The sequence below is a fragment of the Emydura macquarii genome, unplaced genomic scaffold (genome assembly GCF_026122565.2).
Source record: "Emydura macquarii macquarii isolate MOO-44397 ecotype Brisbane River unplaced genomic scaffold, CSIRO-AGI_Emac_v2 contig_1876, whole genome shotgun sequence".
Lineage (NCBI taxonomy): Eukaryota > Metazoa > Chordata > Testudines > Chelidae > Emydura > Emydura macquarii.
In genome coordinates this window covers 28,216,640-28,238,413 of record NW_027132013.1, presented here as the reverse complement: position 1 = coordinate 28,238,413, position 21,774 = coordinate 28,216,640, and the positions used below count along the sequence as shown (strand labels likewise).

General features: G+C 44.3%; 2 protein-coding genes across 2 annotated transcripts in view; one reads left to right on the top strand and one right to left on the bottom strand.

Annotated features, from left to right (window-relative positions):
* The window catches only part of FAM98B (family with sequence similarity 98 member B), a 46,620-nt gene extending 32,761 nt beyond the window's left edge, over positions 1 to 13,859 (top strand). The window contains exon 8 of the mRNA XM_067558045.1: positions 10,244 to 13,859. Within this exon, the coding sequence (XP_067414146.1) occupies positions 10,244 to 10,573 (330 nt within the window). The 3' untranslated portion in view covers positions 10,574 to 13,859. The remainder of the gene's footprint in view (positions 1 to 10,243) is intronic.
* A 1,667-nt stretch (positions 13,860 to 15,526) lies between these two features.
* The window catches only part of RASGRP1 (RAS guanyl releasing protein 1), a 67,377-nt gene continuing 61,129 nt past the window's right edge, over positions 15,527 to 21,774 (bottom strand). Inside the window, 1 exon segment of the mRNA XM_067558046.1 lies at positions 15,527 to 21,444. Within this exon segment, the coding sequence (XP_067414147.1) occupies positions 21,310 to 21,444 (135 nt within the window). The 3' untranslated portion in view covers positions 15,527 to 21,309.

The following is a 21,774-nucleotide window of genomic DNA, read 5'->3' as shown; positions in this document are numbered from 1 at the left end:
CAGAATAAGGCTTGAGACTATTATGATCTGTAAACCGGTATAATGGAGTCACAGTGTTTATCACAGTTGTCACAGTTCAGGGCAACTGCACCTGTATTCCCCCTCATGGTCTATTAAGGGCCTCCGCTCTAGGCTCCTCAGCAGTCACCTCTCTTGGGCACATCTCTCTCCTGACAGGGATATTTCCAGACTGCACAGGTCCCTGCCTCTACTGTGGACTCCCCAGCACAGTCAGATGGCCTGAGAAGGCCCTTTTACTTGTCTCCTCAGAGACGGTAAATAGTATAAATGCCACAGTTAAACTATCATAATTCTTTCTAAGCAAACACACTTATTCTTAAGGTAAAAGCATTATGAAGAAAACAATAAAAGAACCTACAGGCATGCTAATAAGCTTACAGGAGATCACTCCCTGACTCCAATAATGGCTTTGGCTGATGAACAGTTCTTCATATCCCACCCAGGGTTTGAATTTGTCCAGAATATTGCAGGAAATAGCCATAAAATGTCGAGAGAGTTTCTCAAGTCGGCGTTGTTAACCATCTCCCCGTGAGTTGGTAGCTATGTCAATGGGAGAAGCTGTCCCATTGACATAGTGCTGTCTACACAGAGGGTTAGGTTGGTGTAACTGTCGCTCAGAGGTGTGGATTTTTCACACCCTTCAGGCGACATACTGATACAGGTCTGTAGTGTAGACCTGACCAGAATAAGTTTCCCAGACCTGAAGAAGAGCTCTATAAACTTGAAAGCTTGTCTCTCTCACCAATAGAAGTTGGTCCAGTAAAAGATATTACCTCACTCACTTTGTGTCTCACAAAAATCCTTATATATTTTCCAACTTCTGAAGCATCTTCGCTGGGCAGATTTCTCAAAGGCGGAACTCAGGCTTCCCTAGAGGCTAACCGGTCTGGTCTTGCTTTTTGAAGCTACAGAGAAGAAGAAATCCATTGTCGAAATCGCGGGCCTGGATGCTCCAAGGGGAAAAAAATGATCAGTTCTCACTTTTTGATTCCTTGGGTTTGCTTCAAAATCTTCTAGTCAGTAAAGAATGCCAAAGTGGAATTATCTGAAGGGGTTTGTGCAGCCCTGCAAATCTTGAAAAATCTGAAGGGCATCCAAACACTTTCATGCAAAGGGAGAAATGCAAAGAGAAAACAGTCATTGGTCACCAGTGCTAATTGCAGCTTCACTGCAGCGGCTCACGTAGCAAGAGATATTAACATGCACATTGTTTTTTGAGTAGGAGAAACTTGGCTGAGATGATTCTTTTTATGAAGTGAATTTCCAGATTTCTCAACCAACAGAACCTGAAATTGGGAACAGAAGGAACTCAGGCTTAATATTATTGAGGCGCTTGTCTAATAAATGTAAATTGTCAGATGTTTTGAAATCACAGTTGGAAATAAATATACTTTCACTATTTGTGTAACTTTATTTAATGAAAGTGGTCTAGATTAAGAAAAATGATGGTCATAATTACATGCAAATGAGTTGTTCTGACCACATACTATACTATACTATACTAATACTCAGTAATAACCATATGAAATCTTAGTGAAAAAAAGATTCTCGCTTTCTAACTGCTTACCAAAATCATAAAATGACATTAACTTTAATGAGAAAATAGCTTGCAATTGAAACTGTTCATATTTAATTTTCTTATCTTGTTAAATCCAGCTTTGGATGGTTCCCTTCACCTGCCTCCCATTTAGAATGACTTGATGGCTTATTTTTGACAATTTTTCTTCACCATTTTATTTTGCAATGTCTAATTCTGCTGCTTAATTAGAAACCAGATTATCTGGGGAATGTTCCTATTTGTTGCTGATAGATCTTTGGTTCATTTTAGAAGTGACAATTGTTTTTTAACAGTGTAAAGCCTCAATTCTGTAAAGGAATCTGCATGGGGTTTATAATCGATATCAGAATTTGTAGCTAAATGTAGTAGCCAATCCATCCAAATGCATGATTAATTCTTGGTATTTTATTTACAACATTAGGTCCCAATTATGCAAATTCTTAACGTTACATACAGAAGGGGTCCATTGTGTTCAATGGGACTATTCACGTGTCTGAAGTTAAGCATATATATATATAAGTGCTTCCAGGATGAAGGCTTTAGCTGCTAAATATCAGGTGTTTGTAATTCCTTCCATCACAGCAATATTATGCATGCCATAACAGCTAAGGATTTAAAAGGGCATTCATTATGGCCCAATGTTCTACGGTTTATAACTCATTGATAAATTTTAAACTTTTTGTTGAATCTAGGCACAACAGGCCTTTATGAGAATGAAATTTTTACTACAGATTTTTTAAAAAAATATTGTGGTTTACCTATAGTAATAATGTTAGAAAGCTTAATGTGATAACTACATATGAATGATGAAACTCAATGACTGCAAACAATGTTATTAGTTTATCATTTTTTCATAATTATTCAAATGAAGATGAAACAAATTATTTCTTAACCACCCATCTACAAACTTCCAAACCCTTTTTAGAAGGAACACATAATCACCACCACAGTCCTCATATTTCTTAATTGTTTTAGGGGTAAGTTGGAAATCTTGTTGATGATTCCTGTTGGATGTTAATTGCAGTGATGGGTGGCGCAAAGGGGGCGGATTGCTGAAGGTTTGGAAAGTAGAAGCAGGTGGGATGGGGTGCAAATGAAGTGAAGTAGTAGTTGTAGGATGCAACAACCAGTTATAAGGGATGGGTATTGCAGGTTGGACACAGGAAGACTTAGGGGAGTGCTGGCTTTGGAATAGTTGGGAAGTCGGTGGTTCAGGTAGATCATGAAGTTGTGTGGGTCAAAAGAGCAAGAAACTGGGAAGCAGCAGAGAGAGGCAGATTGGAAGAGTGATCTGGAGTCAGGAGGAGACACTAGATCCAGATCATACAGTGTCCTGAATAGTCATGAAAGAGTAAGAACCAAGGTTTGTATGTCAAACAAGACTGGTATGTATCTTTGGCATCAGAGTGATCCCAGGACATCACATATGTGGCCAGCTGGAATCCAGGGGTCAACATGACATATGCTTCTTTGTTTTTGTAAATACTAGTTTAGTATTTAGTATTAATGTGTGTTAATGCTATTTTGACAGTGTGAACTGAGTAGCTTGCATGTTGATATACATTATGTTGTGGAGGGGTTGGGATAGAACCCCTGGAAGCAAGAAAATTATCAACAGGCTACTTGGGTAACAAACTCATGTTTCTCTCTTCGAGTGTTTGCTCATATGCATTCCATCATAGGTGAGTGCGCGCCCCGTGCACGAGCCTCCGGAAGCTTTTCTGCCCCTAGCAACCCCCTGCGGGTCGGCTCCTGCGCCCCCTGGAGTGCCGCGCTCATGTCGCGGTATATAGGGAGCCTGCCGACCCCGTGGCCACCAGTTCCTTCTTTCCGCCCGTGACGGTCTTTTGGAATGCTGCCCCTTGCTTTATCGCAAGTAGCAATCTCCTTAACCTGTTCTAGTTTATAGTTTTATAGTTGTAGTTAGATAGTTAAAGTTCATAGTTTTAACCTGTATAGTAAAAAAAAAAAAAAAAAAAGTAGTAGTTTTAGTAGTTTAAGTTACTTAGTTAGCCCTTACGGGCTCCCGGCGCCATGCCGGGCACTTCGGGGTTTAAAGCCTGCGCGGAATGCTCGAAGGCTTTCCCCATCAGCGACCCGCACGACCGCTGTCTTCGCTGCCTGGGCGAGCTCCACAGGAAGGACAAGTGTCGTATCTGTAAGTCCTTCAAACCTAGGACGCAGAAGGAGCGAGATGCCCGCCTTCGGACGATCCTGATGGAGTCGGCGCTTCGTCCGGTCTCCGAGCCCTCGGGATCTCCATCGGCACCGAGCGTCTCATCGGCGCATAGTGCGCCTCCGGCAGCGGCACCGGCGCACAAGGTGCCGAAGAAGAAGAGGAGGCTGGAGCCTGCGTCTATGGACTCCCCCCTGCTACCGGGACAGCAAGGGGTACAACACGAGCCGACACAGGCGTCACCACTCAGGGAGCCTCCCCCGACCCCGGGGGGTGGGGGACCTCTCCTGCAAGGGCCGTCGATGCCGGAGGCGTTTGTAGCGGCACGGGCTCTCATGGCCATGCCGACGCCTCCATCCCCCCCTCGGCCGAGGGAGTCAGGGTTGGCGTCTCGGGGTAGATCCGCGCTGGGTTACCCCGGTGGGCAGCGGAGACAGGAAACATCGTCTCCCCCCAGACGGTCGAGGATGGGGGAAGTGGAGTCTCCCCCTCCTCGCTCCGACCTTAGGTCGTTGAGCACCTCGGTACCGCAGCAACGGGAGCGGTCTAGAGGTTCCGAGGGCAGCCACTCTCCATCGGCTGCCTCGGAGTCCCACCTCCATCGGGACAGCCAACCGGCACCGAGAGAGACTGAACATCCCCGCACCTCGGTGCGTACCTCTCGGCACCGGTCACCTGGCTCTCGGCAGCGCTCCGACTCGCCGGTGGAGCCGCGGAGTTCGGAACAACCGCGCCGGCGCCGATCTCGCTCCCCGGTGTGTAGCTCCCGGCACCGAACGCCCTCACCCGACGACCGGCACCGATCGGGCTCGCGGCACCGGGCTACACGGCGCCGCTCGGGCTCGCGGCGCCGATCACGATCTCCGGTCCGGGCCCGCGACCGTTCCCAGGACAGCCATACCCCGGAGCCATACCACCGCCTGGCACCCAAGGTCTCTCCGGGGCACCGGAGAAGAGATAGCCAGGGGAAAGATCGCTCCAGGTCCCCACCGCCTGATCACCGTAGAGCCAGGAGATCCAGGGGACGGTCTTACAGCTCCAGCAGCTCCCGCTCCTCCAGGAGTACATCGCTGCCGGATCGTGATAAGGGAAAGGGAAAGCGCCCGAAGTCACGCACCCCAGCACCTTGCGGGCCGGCAACGTCCACGGCACCGGGACCGGTACCGGCATGGATGCAGGGGCCCTGGCAATGGCCCTATTGGGGGCCATGGCCACAACAACCGACCCAGGGCACGGCGTCAGTTCCATCGGTGGCCGTCCAGCCCCCGCCCCCACCTCTTAGTCAGGACAGACCGGACTCCTCGGATGAGGGGTCCGATCCGATGGAAGGTCCTTCTACGGGTCCCATTCGCCAGTCCTCCTCCTCCTCTCCCCCGGACACCACCTCGAGGGATCAGAGAACACCTCTTCCTGACTACAAAATGCATCAGGAGCTGCTCAGGAGGCTAGCTGACAACTTGCAGTTGGACCTCAAGGAGCTTTCGGAGGAGGAGGACCCCCTTTTCGGGACCTCCAGCTCAGCAGGCCCCTCCCGCGTTGCGCTCCCTGTCCACGACAGGGTATTGAAGGTGGTTAAGCCCCTGTGGGAGACCCCAGCGTCAGTGGCTGCCCCCTCTAAGACCCCGGAGCGTAAATATTATGTTCCCCCCCCGGGGTTCGAATACTTATACAACCCCCCCCCCCCCCCCCCCGGGTCGTTGGTTGTAGACGCTGTCAACCAGCGGGACAGACAGGGGGCCCAGTCCAGTACACCGAAAGATAAAGAAAACAAAAAACTGGACTTATTCGGCAGGAAAATTTATTCTACCGCGGCACTACAGCTTCGCATCGCGAATCACCAAGCGCTCCTAGGCAGGTACAATCTAAACCTGTGGGCCTCCCTCCAACGGTTCCTCCGCGCCTTACCATCAGACATGGCGGAGGACTTCAACACGATCCTACAGGACGGAGCGACGGTCGCGGGAGCGGCCCTGCAGTCTTCGAGCGACGCCTCAGACGCGGCGGGAAGGGCCATGGCATCGGGCATCGTGATGCGCCGGTCGGCGTGGCTGCAGTCCTCTGGCCTGTCCTTGGAGGTGCAACAGGCCATCCAGGACCTCCCCTTTGACGGCGTGGGCCTGTTCTCAGACAGGACGGACAGCAAATTGCACGCCCTCAAGGATTCTCGGGCCACCCTTAAATCCTTAGGCCTCTACGTGCCACAGGCCACAAGGCGCCAGGGCAGACCACGACCCCAACGGCAGCAGCAGCGACAACAGCCTGCCTTTAGATTACCTCCTCGACCCACACCATCTAGGCGAGGCCGTGCCCCCTTTAGGCAGTCGAACCGCCGCGACCGCCAAGGCCCTGCAGGGGGTTCCCAGCAAGGCCAGCAGCAGAAGAACAACAAGCGGTCCTTTTGACGGGACGCTCGAGGGCAGCTCCTTTACCATCGCCATCCCACCGGCTTCCACTCCCCCGTTTATGAACAGACTGCATCCCTTCCTCCGAGAGTGGCAGGGAATAACCTCGGACCGCTGGGTGCTCAGCGTAGTGACACGAGGCTATGCTCTCCAACTCTCGGCATTCCCACCGGACTCTCCCCCTACCCCGTCCCTCTTCAGGGACCCATCTCACGAGCTACTCCTCGTCCAGGAGGTTCACTCTCTTCTCCGCCTTGGGGCGGTAGAGGAAGTTCCTCCTTCGGAGAGGGGCAGGGGGTTCTATTCCCGTTACTTCCTTATCCCCAAGGCAAAGGGAGGCCTCAGACCTATTCTGGACCTTCGTCGTCTGAACAGATTTATCAGACGCCTCAAGTTCCGGATGCTCTCCCTAGCCTCCATCATTCCCGCTCTAGATCCAGGGGATTGGTATGCTGCCCTCGATTTACAGGACGCTTACTTCCATATTTCTATCCTCCCTGGGCACAGACGCTTTCTTCACTTTATGGTAGCAGGTGTCCACTACCAATTTTCGGCCCTACCGTTTGGCCTCTCCTCAGCACCCAGGGTCTTCACGAAGTGTATGGCGGTGGTAGCTGCCCACCTCCGCCGCAGAGGCGTCCAGATCTTCCCCTATCTCGACGATTGGTTAATACGGGGAAGATCCAGGGTTCACGTACGGAACAGTCTAGCCCTGACCTGCACAACCTGTACCAGGCTGGGCCTGCTCATCAACGAGCAGAAGTCCACACTTACCCCAGTACAGCGGATAGACTTCATAGGGGCCACCCTGGATGCAGTCCAAGCCAGGGCTTTCCTCCCCCTGGCCAGATTCCAGACCATGACCGCCATCATTCAGGAACTATTCAGAATTCCCACGACGACAGCCAGGCGCTGCCTTCAGCTGTTGGGTCACATGGCGGCATGCACATATGTGGTGAGACTAGCTCGCCTCAAACTCAGACCTCTTCAAGGTTGGCTAATCTCGGTGTACACCCCATCCAGACATTCGCTTTCCAGGGTGGTCACCATCCCAGCCCAGGTCCTAACATCCCTCAACTGGTGGACAGACCCGAGCGAGGTTCTTCGGGGGTTCCCTTTACAGACTTAACCCCATCGGTGACGCTGATAACGGACGCTTCCGATGTGGGTTGGGGAGCCCACATGAGCAGCGACCTCCGCACACAAGGTCTATGGTCGCCACAAGAACTTCAGCTTCACATCAATGTCAGGGAGCTACGTGCAATTCGTCTCGCCTGCAAGGTCTTTCTCAGGTTTCTAACGGGCAGAGCAGTACATGTCCTCACGGACAATACAGCAGCCATGTTTTACATAAACAGGCAAGGGGGGGCACGCTCCTCCACTCTGTGCCAGGAAGCCATTCAGTTATGGGACCTTGCAGTGAGGCACGATTTTCACCTCTCTGCCTCTCACCTCCCCGGGGTCAGGAACGACGAGGCGGACCGCCTCAGCAGGTCATTCTTACCCCGCCACGACTGGTCACTCCACAAGGAGGTGGTGTCTTTTCTCTTCCACAAGTGGGGCACTCCCCATCTGGACCTGTTCGCCTCTGCGTGGAACAAGAAGTGCCAGAGGTTCTGCTCACTCCGGGGACGAGAGCAGGGCTCCCTCTCGGATGCCTTTCTAATCCACTGGACGGGGCCCCTGATGTACGCGTTTCCCCCCGTTCCATTACTCCACAGAGTGCTCCTGAAAATCAAGAGGGACAAGGCGAACGTTATTCTCATTGCACCAGCCTGGCCCCGGCAGCACTGGTTCACTATGCTGCTGGACATGTCCATTGCCGAGCCGATACCGCTTCCGAGCCGCTACGACCTCCTCTCCCAGGACCGGGGCCGTCTTCTTCACCCGGACCTGGATTCCCTCCACTTGACGGCATGGAGGCTCTGTGGTTAACTGAAGGGGAGAGAGCCTGCTCAGCACAAGTACAGCAGGTTCTCTTAGGGAGCAGGAAACCTTCCACTCAGGTGCTGTATAAGGCTAAGTGGAAGCGCTTTACCTTTTGGGCAGAGTCCCGGGGGATCTTACCTAGTTCATCGCCCATACAGGCAATCCTAGAATACCTCCTTCACCTAAAGATGCAGGGCCTCGCACTGGCTTCCCTGAGGGTGCACCTGGCGGCCATCTCGGCCTTCCACCGGCCGATGGAAGGGAGATCTATCTTCTCTCATCCTATGTCCTGTAGGTTCCTGAAGGGGATAGAGAGATTATACCCGCAGGTTCGCGACCCGGTACCTCTCTGGGACTTGAACTTGGTTCTCTCCATGCTAACAGGACACCCATTTGAACCCATGGCTTCATGTCCTTTGCTAGTCCTGTCCTGGAAGGTGGCCTTCCTAGTAGCCATTACTTCGGCCAGACAGGTCTCCAAGTTGAGAGCCTTGACCTCGGAGCCCCCTTATACTGTCTTCTATAAAGACAAAGTGCGACTGAGACCCCACCCAGCCTTCTTACCCAAGGTGGTGTCCCAGTTCCACTGTAACCAAGACATTTTCCTCCCTGTGTTCTTTCCCAAACCGCACGGATCGGAGGCAGAGCAGAGATGGCACTCCTTAGATGTCAGGAGAGCCCTGGCCTTTTACATTGATCGGACAAGGCCTTTCAGAAAGACAACCCAACTGTTCGTCGCGGTTGCTGAGAGAATGAAGGGCTTACCTGTATCTTCTCAACGCATCTCTACATGGATTACCGCATGTATCCGCACCTGTTACGAGCAGGCGAAGGTGCCGCTTCCCAGTACAGTGACGGCACACTCGACCAGAGCCCAGGCCTCGTCAGCGGCCTTCCTGGAACGGGTGCCCCTGACGGACATTTGCAGGGCAGCAACCTGGTCATCTGTCCATACCTTCTCTTCCCATTACGCCATTGTACAACAGGCAAGAGACGACGCGGCCGTAGACGACGCGTCTCGACAGTGACTCCTACCCGCCTCCATGGTATGGCTACATAATCACCTATGATGGAATGCATATGAGCAAACACTCGGAGACAGAAAACAAGGTTACTTACCAGTAACTGTTGTTCTTCGAGATGTGTTGCTCATATCCATTCCAAACCCGCCCTCCGTCCCCGCTGTCGGAGTCGGCAGAAAGAAGGGACTGGTGGCCACGGGGTCGGCAGGCTCCCTATATACCGCGACATGAGCGCGGCACTCCAGGGGGCGCAGGAGCCGACCCGCAGGGGGTTGCTAGGGGCAGAAAAGCTTCCGTAGGCTCGTGCACGGGGCGCGCACTCACCTATGATGGAATGGATATGAGCAACACATCTCGAAGAACAACAGTTACTGGTAAGTAACCTTGTTTTTTCTGCATGATGGCTTAAAAGCAAACTGACTAGAGTACAGTGTCTCTTCATGTTAGAATAACATGCTGTGTGAACATCATCCCCCCCCCCCCCCCAAAAAAAAAAAAAAGATGTTCTCTCTCTGTACATCAGTCCATGTCAAGTGAAAATTCAAGATACCACTTTTCACTTGAAGGTGCTGCTACAGCATTGCATTATGTACGTGGTTGCTTTTTTAGTTCTCTGCATTGCATCAGTAATGCCTGATTGAAAAGAAAGCAATCAATCATTTTATAGTTGCATATATTACCAGTTTTGTCAGATTATATATGCTACTCACTGTAGCTGTCTGTGCAGTATTTTGTGATTGGATTTGAACTGGTGTTTGCCATTCTGGTTGAATTTAAGTGGCATCATAATATAAGGATTAAGGAGCCATGAACTTTGATAGCCTTTATGTAGCATCTTGGATTAAAAAGATCTCAGAACTCTCTCTAAAAAATTAAACCTGACCAGCCTAGGCAGTAGCTAGCTGGTGGTATTTGCATTTTACAGATGGAAAACTGACTCTCAGAGGCGTCTGTTGTCACATGGCAAATCTGCCTGGATGATAATCTGGAAGTCCTAACGCCCACAGATCACTGTGTGTGTAAGATTGCATTCCGTGTGTCGAATAGTCAGATGCTCTTCATCCACAACGTAACTTCTATATCCTTTCAGCAGCCTTCTTGATATTTAAACATAAACATACATTTCTGTATACAGGTCCTGATGGGAAGAGTACCAGACCGTGGAGGCAGACCAACTGAGATTGAACCACCACCTCCTGAGATGCCCCCTTGGCAGAAGAGACAAGAAGGTGGTGGGAGGGGTGGTTGGAGGGGGGGAGGAGGAGGAGGAGGTGGTGGTGGTGGGAGGGGTGGCTGGAGGGGGGGAGGAGGTGGTGGTGGTTTCAGTGGTGGTGGTAGAGGTGGAGGTGGTTTCCAAGGACGGGGAGACTATGGAGGCAGAGGGGGTTACAGTGGCAGAGGAGGTTATGGAGATCCATATGGTGGAAGGGGGGGAGGAGGAGGAGGAGGATACAGAAGATACTAACAATATTGTAAATGCTAATAACTGACAAAACGTGGTTGTGGTATTTACTGGTAGCAGGAGGTATGTATATTAGCAATAGCTTAGTGTTATGATATGAGAGTTAATTGATCTTATTCATGAATAACTGCATTTGATCCCTGATATTATCACTGAATCCTGTTAGTCAACTGAACATTTTTTATACAGAAATGTGATATCTTAAAGTAGTCTGTTTTGCACTGCTTGTGTATTCTTAAATAGTTTTTGTTTTGTGTTTTTAAATAACAAACTTCAGAAAAGTGAATAGAAACAATGAATTTTCCTTTTTTCAGTGTTACTATTTTATGTTCAGACCTCTTTAATTAATTGTCTGTCATACCCAGAACACAGGAAGTGATTTATGAAGAATTTGGTTATGTAGGCCATACTTAGTTTTATATTATTTAAAAGGACTGTAGAATTCCAGCTTCTTGTCTTTTTTCAGTCCTCCATATGGGACAATTGAAAGAAATGTAAAAGTTAAATTAAAACATTCCAAAAATTTTAAAACAAAAAACTTTGTTGTTTCCAAGTGGTGTATTGAATCTGATATTCAATGGTTAACAAAACAAGGCTATGTTTTGCAAGGCTATATGTTTATATATTATGTATAAAAATATTTCAAAGCCAAAAACTTGCATTGTAGAAACAGATGTAATGAGGTTTGATAGGTAAAATGAAAATGATCTGCTAACAGGTCACTTACATGGTCTTCTGTGGCACATAAACCCCAGAAGGCTGATGTGCACTGAACTGTCCTGTTGAGAAGGAAGACAGTCACGGACTGTGTGTCTGGGAGTTATTGGTCAGCGGGCAAGGAGAGCTCATGTAACTCTCCTTTCTCCAAGCTCCCCAAAAATAACTGCAGTTGCAGGGATGAGATCCTCTTTCTCCTCCTTTGCCTCCTGCCCCCCAAACACTGCTCCACACATTCTTTGTATTGGTTTGGGTGCTCTCACCTTGATTGAAATTGATGAGGATCATAATCATGTAGGATTATTAGAGGTGTATAGGGCCCTATTCTTTGGCCCTGTTGGCTCCACTGTCTCCTGTCTAAGAGCTTGGAAGTGACATAAAATAAACCAGAAAAAAGCACTCTTCTTAGGGAAATAAGTGTGTCCATGTGGGTAATTTTAGTGGTATAATACCTGAAAATTATACCAGAAAATGTCCCTGTGTAGATAAGTCCCAAATTCCAATTTATAGTGGTCAGCTAGAGAAGGACCTTGAGGTTGTCCAGTCTATTTACTCCCCATCTGTCAGTCAACTTAGTGGAGAGGTATTAGACGTGTGTCTACTCCTGAGAGCATTCAACCAGGGTCTGATTACCATGAGTAACATCTGAGTGGGTAGAATCAGAGCCTTTCCTTGGGAAAGGGGAGTAACTTATGTGCCTGAGGCCAAGAAGAAAGTCTCTCAAAATAGGGAGTAGTGTCCAAGCCTACAGACTACAAAAAAACTAGAAGAGCTTCCTCCATGGACTGTGTAGCTGCTGCAGAGGTAGGTTTAGGCTGAATGAGGGCCTTGTTTTGGTTCTTGATATGCCAGAGTTCTGAGGCTGGTTCCTTTATTACGTTCTCATGAACGTCCCAACCTGGTATATTTTGGTTTTGGAGATCCACACAGGGCCCCTTGAGCCTAGTGGGAGACTCCTGTGCCTATATTTGTGCCAAAATGTGATCAAAGCTATATTCAATATTAAAAACAATTCTCTCTCCCTCAAATACCTTTCTCCAATCTTGTAAGGTTATAACAACACTTCTGGTTTGGTTTTGTTTTTTAAACTCCTTATTTGAAATTTTCCTTTAGATTGAATATAGTTTTTTCCCAGTCCTGACCTACTCTCCTGACTGGAGACTGGCTGAGAGCACTACTTATATCTGTGGCAGAAGTGATCTGAACAGTACTAGGGGCCGGGCAGTAATGAAAGAAACTGTACCTCCCTTTGCTTCCACTTTGAGGACAGCTTGGTGTGAGGAAGGAACCCTTAAATCCTACAGTGATGGGGGTCATGAGCAACCAAAGGGCAATATTTTGAAAAAGCTGTTCATAAAATTAGGAAAGTGACTTTTCCTCAGGAGCTCCAGCCTGTTGCAGCTGTCAGCTGACTTCCACTCAGCTGCTGGCACTACACATGCCAATGCTTCTTGTGTAAGAGGGGAGCTACTAAGAGCCTCCTGCTGCATTAGAGAGAGAAGTGTTTGCAGCTATGCTTAGCTTAGCTCTGCCTTGTCAGATACTTTGGTAGGGTGGGGACACTAGTTCAGTATACAAACAAGGAGGAGAACTCTGCTGTCCCCAAGCTGGCTTCTCAGAAGAAGAGCTAGGAGGAAAGGGGAAGAAAGGGAACAGTTTTTCTCTTTCACATGCACAAAGTCCCTAAGCTGAAATCCTGCCTGTTTGCTCCAAGGTGTAGTGTTCTGATAACTTCTGCTACAAGTGACATCTAAATAGCACCAAGAAATAGAGGCTGACGCTAGGAAAATGTAAAGGCTTGTCTATGCACTACAGTTGCAACCGTTTAAGTAAAGGTGAAATATCATACTGATTTTAGTTAAACAAGCACAGCTGTGTGTGTGGCCACTCTTACATTGATTTTAAACTAGCTTAGCGTGCCTCTGACAGGATTGACAGGGAGAAGCTTAAACCCACTTAAGTGTGGCCAGATACAGTCTCGTACCCATTTAACTAATTTAGTGCAACATCACACCTTTAGTTAAATCAGTGCATCTTCAGTGTGTAGAACAGACTTAAACAGATCTAAAATAAAAATGAGTTACATTTGGGGTTTTTAATCTGCCAGTTGAAATTTTTTTATAACCTTTCAAAATCCGAAGAGTTAACAAAGTAAAAACAATAAAATAAACAAATACTCAAATTTCAGAGATGGCATCATTTTGTCTCCCCTGTTCTCAGTCTATGCTTTTAACTTTCAAAAGAAGCAGTAAAATCTTCTAAAAATGGATTTGGTTTAAATTGGATTTTGGTTCTCAAAATCTTTTTGTATGTTTCAGTCCTGAACAATGAATTTTCAAGATTTTGGTTCTGAGTAAATATAGTTTGTGTTTCAGAGAGATAATATGGATTTTCTTGTATATATTTGTGAACATTTGGTTTTTTAAAAATGGTTGTTCTCATGTAGTGATCATCCATCCAAAATTTGTGTGTGGAGGGGAGCGCGGGGTTTGATAGCTGAGAAAATTATTTTCAGGATTTAAGAAAATACTTAGCTGTGAACACTGAAAAATAAAGTACTGTATTTAAAGTTTGTTTGTGTCTTGTATACAGTGTGGTTGAGATCAGTGGCTCTCAAACATTTGATTGGCCCCCTTCTTTGTGTCTGTAGTAGTTCATGTGTCGTCGTTTTCCCCCCCCCCATCCCCCCCCCGACAAGTACATATACCGATGGGGGGGGATCAACTTTCACTAAATATTAAAAACATTAAAGAGTAAGGCATTGATTCAAACAGAGCCATTTAAGTGTACAGTTCTCAGGCTGCCCAGATCTGAAGGCAGTGCCACGGTTAACAGCAGCAGAGAAGTAAGGGTGGTAATACCATACCATGCCACCCTTATTCCTATGCTGCTGCTAGTGGCAGCACTGCCTTCAGAGCTGGGCGCCCGGCCAGCAGCTGTCGTTCTCCACTCTGCCTTCAAAGAATGGTCTCCTATCAGCAGCTTGCAAGAACAGAAGAACTAACTTTGAGTTAATGGGAAGAACAGAAATATCTTGAGGTCTGTCATTTTGGAATTCTTGAAACAGTTCTGCTCTGTCTGATAGCCACTAACTTTAATTGAGCTGTGCATGATGTGTTGTGTTTTTTGTAAGTATTTTATGAAAAATAAAAGCCTCACAAAGGTTGGTGCAATGAATACATTAACACATTTCTGGGCAGGCTAATGTATTAGTTCAAATGGCATGATGTTTAATTTGTCTCCAAGTCCTGTCCTTGGAAAAAGAGAGTTTTGAACATAAAGATGAAAACATAGCATGTTTGTATAGTTTTTGTTTTTTCCATGGAGTAACTGTTGGGCTTTATCTAGCCTGTGAAAACATAATAGAGGCAAGGCTGTTTAGTTTTAGTGCAAAGTAAATCACGGGTGGAGATCTGGTGTGACCTCACCTAGGGCTTGTCTTCACTTACCGCCGAGATTCGGTGGTAGTCGACCGGAGTTACTCAAGCTACGCAAAAAACTCGCTTAACTCTCATCAACTTCTCTGCTTCTGTTCTGCACCCCGTCTTCACTGCACTGCGCCAACAGGAACCGTGTTCCCATCGACGCAGCGCTATGCCACTTGAGAAGGTGGTCTTAATATGTCGATTTCTGGATCAACTGAGCGGGTCTTCACTGACCTCTCAGTTGATCCAGAGAAGTCAATCTGATGGTGGTGAATTTGCTGCCATCAGTGAAGACACAGCCCTAGTTACCTCATAGCAAACACTACAAAAATTTGTCTCCATTTAGAATTTTATAGCTAGATAACTAATGCACAATAGTTACCTTGCTGGAGGTAAAGGCTTTGTGTCAGTGAAGACAAAGCCTTAGTGCCTGGAAGCTCTGTGTGCGGCAAAACCATGTCTAATGTCTTGCGTGACTGCAGAGTTGCATAAGTAACAGCTTTTGAGAGAACCTAGTCACTTACATGAGTAAGCAGAGGTAGAGTTCAAAAGTAAGGATTATTGTAGTTAAAAATGGAAAAGACCACTCAGATGTCAATATGTCCTTCATACGTATATCAGATATTAGTCTGAAGGAAGAGGATGTGAATGGTGAAATATCCTGAAGCTCATAGTTCATCATGCAGAGATGTTGATTCCAAAGTAAAGATCTTGTTGGATGTATTTTAGGCATCAGGCAAGTGTGCCACAGAAAAAGGCTTTGGATGCTTATGGAATAAAAAAAAAAAAAATGACAGTAGGCAATTCTGTTGTTTTTAGCGACTTTTATAATATAAATATTACACAAAGAAAACTTACACATATATAAAAAATCTTTACAATTTGTACACTTGTTTTTTCAGTCATCTATAAGGTATATCTTTAGACAGTTCCACAAATTACCACCAATATAAATGATCTATAAGTAGATCAGATTTACAGAAACATTAATGCATATTGCTACTGTTGCAACATACACAATTCCTAAGGCAACATATTCTTTGCTATTTCCAGCACACACACACACACAAGTTACTTTACAGTAATTAGATTTGACTCACCTACATTAGCAAATAGTAATAAACGTTAGTCCGAGTTCTTGTACCAGTACTAACCAATCAACTCTCTAAAAGACCAGAATATAAGCCAAAGGACAAGCAGTATTTCCTTTAAAGTTACACCATCCCCTTTGAAAACAAACAAAAAAAAAAAAAAACCCAAAAAGCAAATCTCTCACTGAATTTTTTCTGGTGTTTTCCTTTTTTTTTTTTTTTTTTTTTTTTTTTTTTATCTTAAGGCTTTAGCTAGAATAGGGGGGAAGTGAGTGTTTTTTTAAATTTGTGTAAGCAATGACAAATTAACACAATTTTAAATGAATTAAAACTTATCTACACTAGTTTGCTAACGTTTTTAAACAGTACTCAATTCTAATATATCAGCTAATGCATTTCTAAAAACTCACCATTTCCCCTAGTCTAGACAAGGCCTATGGTGACTAGAAATGAAAAATAGTTATATATTTTTTTTCAGTTTATTTACTTTGTGCTTTTCACTTTTGTGGAGTCAATGTAATTGTTTTCCCTGTGGTCAGTTTTTGCTGTTGATATGGGCCTTTCACAGAGCAAGAGGGGATATAAAAATAGGAAAATATAAATATAAAACCACAAATGTTTGCAGGGACTTAACGGGCAGATACTACTGCAGAAACTATTAATGCTCTGAAATTCTCCAGGTTTCAGCTGCCTCTCCTTTGGTTGAATACTTTCAGTATAGGTTATGGTTGTTTCACTTATCTTATGCAGTCTCCTGTAAATGGATCTCTGTCATTCAAATAATCTTTGTACAACCAATGAGAGTACACAGGAGAAGGCTGCGCTGATATCTAATTCTCTACCCCCAAATTTCACCTCCACTTTCTTTTTTTGTATGATTGCAGGGATGATGAATGCAGTTTGAAGCAGCTGATCAAGGCACAGGGTTAGGAGAGCCAGAATGGCAGCTGATTGATTTGGATTTGAGTATGAAACTAAGCTGAATATTTTTGCTTGAGGTGGAAAAGGGGGAGAGGCAGGCTAGCCAGTCCTTAAAGTTAAACAGGAGAGATCTGATTAGTTTTTATCTCTGATCTATCAAGTTTCAACAAAATATGATTCATATTTAGGCCCTTTTGATATACTTATGATCAGTAAGGTGATATGTAGGAGGAAAGGAAAGAAGAAAATAGAAAATGATAGAAAAAGGGAAGAGGAGAAGTTGAGATGGAGTTAAGAGAAAAATAAAACTTGAGATTGTAAAAACCTTTCCTTCCAGTATCAAAGCTTCATGCACATGATTGACATACAGAAATGCTGATTCAGGTAGGGTCCTCCAATCTCATTGCAAGCATACAGTTTGTACCACTAATGCTAGTTTGTCACACTGGGTCTGGATAAATCCCAGATGTGCATGAAAATTCCATGGAATATCTACCAAATTGTAATTTAAAGAGAGAATGTGAATTTAGCTTTTTTTATTCTCCCTGTTATGAATGCCTTTAGCTGTCACAAGTGAAAAAGTTTAAAAATGAATTTACTTTTTGCTATGTGTGTTACAGTAACTTTTTATAACATTTTTCATTTAATCTGGAGATGTTTAAGGTAGTCATCTTCATGTTTATTTCGCATCAGTTTCACTTTGTGGTTCTCTTTCTGTAGCACAATGGTTTTGTGGTTAGATTCACATAACTTCAGAGAACTGTTTATGAATACAAATATGTTTTAAAATTAGTCTATTATATAAAATCAGATTTTTATCAGAATCCAAATTTTAGTCCTAAATTAGTTGACAGAGTTCTTTTAAGCAGACAGCCAGATTCAGCAGGCTTTATTTAAATTACGTGATAATCTCCAAATATGTGACAATAGCTGGAACATATATCTGGTTCATTCAGTATCTACAGCTGTAAAGAAGCACAGACACTTTTTCTTTTCTAAGTATCCATTACATAAATAAAGTAATCTTAAAATGGAGAGTCATCTTAGATTGTAGAGCACTTCCCTTGCCTTAATTCTTCTCATAAAGAAAAATAAATAAATAAAAGAGATAGGGCAAACCAAGTTTGCAAGCATGGTCCGAGATCAGTTTTGATTACTGTGTTGAACACAAGTGCAATTTATTATGATTATCAGTTATCCTGGATCGTTCAAGTTTAGTGTATGAATAACAGAAGCTGCACAGTGTTCACAGCTACTGATTAAAAAAATCACATGCATAACAATTATCTTTACATACTGTACATGTATTTACAATCAGTAAGATAGCACTGGACCTACAAATCCTCTTAGCTTATATCTCCGCTCGGTTTACCCAACAATAGAGAGACCTGCCTAACACCCAAGTTCAAAACAAGAATTTAAAATTACAGAGCTTTACAAGTAGTTTCAACTGGACTTTTAAAACTGTTTTAAAATAAAAGCTACATACACTTTATGTTTAACGATTAAATTTTTTTGATGGGGTAAATGTACATTTATTACTATATGCTTGAACACAAAATACACCTGCTATTTTATTTGGTCAACTAAGACTTCAGTGTACAGTAGACTACATATTCCTGTAAAAACTTGAGATGTATTTTTAAAGAGCTCTGAGTAGATGTTGCACATAAAGATTCTGTTACATAAGTTTCTGATATTTAGTTAAATTACATTTGATAACAGTTCCCTATTCAATCATTGTGAACAATGTGTTATATACAACTGAAAGTCTAATGAATTTCGTCTTGAAACACAAACACAGTTTTCATCCGAACAGATGGATGTTAATTTGTCAGTATTTTGAAAGACTGTTAAGTTGCCTTGTAAGCAAGAAAGTGTAAATACCGTTTAATAACTGAGTTAAACTCACTCTAGCACCTTCAACCAGGGGAAAATTGACTTGCCAAACAGGATCCAGTCCTCCTGCCTCTAGGTTGAATGAAGTGGAGGAGAGATCAAAGCGGCATTCAAACTGCTAGGTTTTGAGAGGGGAAATACTGAGCTACAAGAGCGGGATGTTAGAAGTTATATGAGACAGTAACTATGTGACACTTGACAGACTGGAAGGTCAAAATATATATATTAAAAAAAAAAAAAAAAAAAGCAATCCTTAGAAATGTGATGTATTTTTATTTGCTGTGGGCTTGTCTACATAGGGAAATTAATTCAGATTATGTTTGGGTGTGAATTTAAAGCTGTTCTTGATTCACTGCCTCTACAAATGCTTTTATTCTGGAAAAGGAGTGCCTTATTTGCAATTAGTTTAATCTAAAATGGGTTGAGAGAGTTAATCAAGAATAGCTATTCAGCTTTATATTCACACTTTACCTTAATCTGAATGAACTTCCCTATATAGACAAACCTACAGCAAATAAAAATACATCACATTGCTAAGAGTTTGTCATAAGGCGAGCCTATCTAGCTGAATTTTGCAATGTCCGATTAAACGCAGTATGCAGACTCATTTTAATCTGTTCCTCTCTATTCTTAATGAAATTCAGACCACCTGAAATTTATTTACATTAAGACACCTTTGTACTGGTAGAGCAGTGTAAAGGGACCTTACAGTAAATGAGCATCAGGCTTTTGAAAACTAGACTGTTTGGGAACTCAGGCAGGTCATCCCAGGGAGGTACAGCAACGTTCAGCCCCTAAGAGGAGGTAGTGAAGGGAGAGAGTCTGAAACCTTCACCACTCAGGCTTCCTGGTCAAAAGGTCACAAAGGCTAGGGAGTCCTTTTCTATGAAGTGTGTTGCTTGCACAGTTGCAATGTGACACATACAGGGACACAAAGGGAGGCACTGTGCAAAAATCAGAAATGCAGTTACATGCCTTGCATGTGCTAGGGTTTGTTTTCCCAAGTAAGCCAGTGGAGGTTTTGCTGATGGTTTCTGTGGGAGCTAGGTAGAGTCCCAAAAGCAAGTTCCACATGCACAAATTAATAGACTGTCTCAAAAATCTGACCCACAATGGCATGAATTGCCAACAATCCTTGTTTAGACAAGGCAGTTGAAGGATTTTACAAATGGACTTAGTAAGGTGATGTTCCAGACAGTAACCTAGGACAAGAGAGGGAGTGTGCGCAGAAAGGCAGCGCAGCTGGTTCCTGAAAGCTGAACAGGAAATTTAATTGCAGGGCAGAACCTCTTGCTACTGAGGACTCCTGCTAGTAAGGGGCTGTTTATTGCACCAAATTGACACACACGTAAGGGCAAGGGGAGATGGAGGAAACGATGGATTTTGGGAGGGCATGATTGGGGGAGGGGATTAATTGCTCAGGGACTAGGGCCAGACAAAGAGTACATGGATCCAATACAGATTGGGGACAAGGTATGGGGACCCTAAGGGACTCAGGAAACCCCAAACCTCCCATGAGAGAGAGAAAAAGGGATGAAGACTAGAGCGCCCCTCCCCCCCCCTTGGTAGTGTGAAGTAGATACCTCCACCCCATCACCCTTATCTGCCCACAAGGAGAGAATGGGAGAAATCTTTTAGGTCACTAATGTGTGTGTGATGGAGGTGGTAGGGGAAACATCCTGCTGCTGCTTGTTGAACTATTGGTCTTTTATGGTTAAACCTTGAAATACAAGAATATATTGCACTCCTATGAATCAAGGACTGAAAGATGGAGAAAAGTTAACGTCTTCAGTAGTTAACCACTAAGTCATCAGGGCTGGTATCAAGAATGTTTGACCTGAGTGGTGGCATGGGACAATAAAGTGGAAGCAGTACTCCAGTGTGAAATCTCTAGTCTCATGCTCTGTATGAGGCACTATAATTTTTAGTTTTGCAGAGTTAAAAGTTTGGGTAGCAAAACCTCTAAGGCCAGCTCAAGAAAGCAAAGATTTTAAAATAACACTCCGCTTTAACCATAAGTTGTCAAAATATACCACATCTTAGAGCATTAAAAAGGAAAGTCTTAAAATCTTTGTAAATTTCACTGCTTTTTGACTTTTAGTATTTCTAATGTTGGATGATGAAAATCAATGAAGTCCACTGCACTTTCCAGTTCTTAATGCAGCAATGATTGAGTCCATGAAATTTGTATGATCTTATCAAAAAATTCTCAAAAGTCTTGAATCTATCAAATGCTTTTTACAAAACCTGAATTTGGGCCAAATTTGAGTTGATTGTGTCCATTTAATTAGATACTTTGTCAGAACACTTGTGACTCTACTACTGTTTCTAGCAAGTCCCCAGTGCCCATCTACATCATGCGTAATCCACCGTGGGCACAGAAGCTGCTTATTGATGATAAATACAAACTTCAGGGCCTCTATCACCCTTCTTGAGAGAGATTCCAGAATGTATTATTTCCCATGTTCGGAAGATACCAAATTATTTTAAACTGTCAGAGAAAAGAACAGATTTATACATTCAGCAATATATTGAACAGGCAAAATACGCTGATTCAACAGAGTGTATATATATCTCTGTTTAAAATCTTTGTCTCTGTTTCCTGTTCTCTTGAATACAGCAGCTTTGTCACAGTTCAAAAAGCCCCCTTTTACATTCATCCAATGGAGAGCTCCTGCCTTGTCAGCTACACGCAGTCTCTGTGTTGAGTATTTTCCAATACATGATTTCTCCGTTGAATACTGAGAGATTCAATTGTTTTATGTGCCTGTTTAAGCTGAATCTTTAAAGTTTCATTTTCTGCCTTTAGAATATTTCTTTCCTAAACAAAAACAGAGAAGGATAGGCATAAGAATGGTATTGGATTTTTAAATTGATTTCATCCTGTTTGCTGGTGTACTTGCTTGATTGGCATCTCACATTTTCTGTGAGAGAATATTTAACTATTCTTCAAATGGTTATTATGCACTGAACAGTAAATGGCATGTTAAACAAAAAAGATCAGCATGAGCAGATGGCAATTAATTTTCTGTTTGCATTTCTAAAGAATGTATTTGGTTACCTGGTAAATTAACTATTTCACTCCTGGAACCAGTATTTTTCAATATGACTCATACAGAATACATTTGTTCTAGTGTACTGAGCTTTCAAC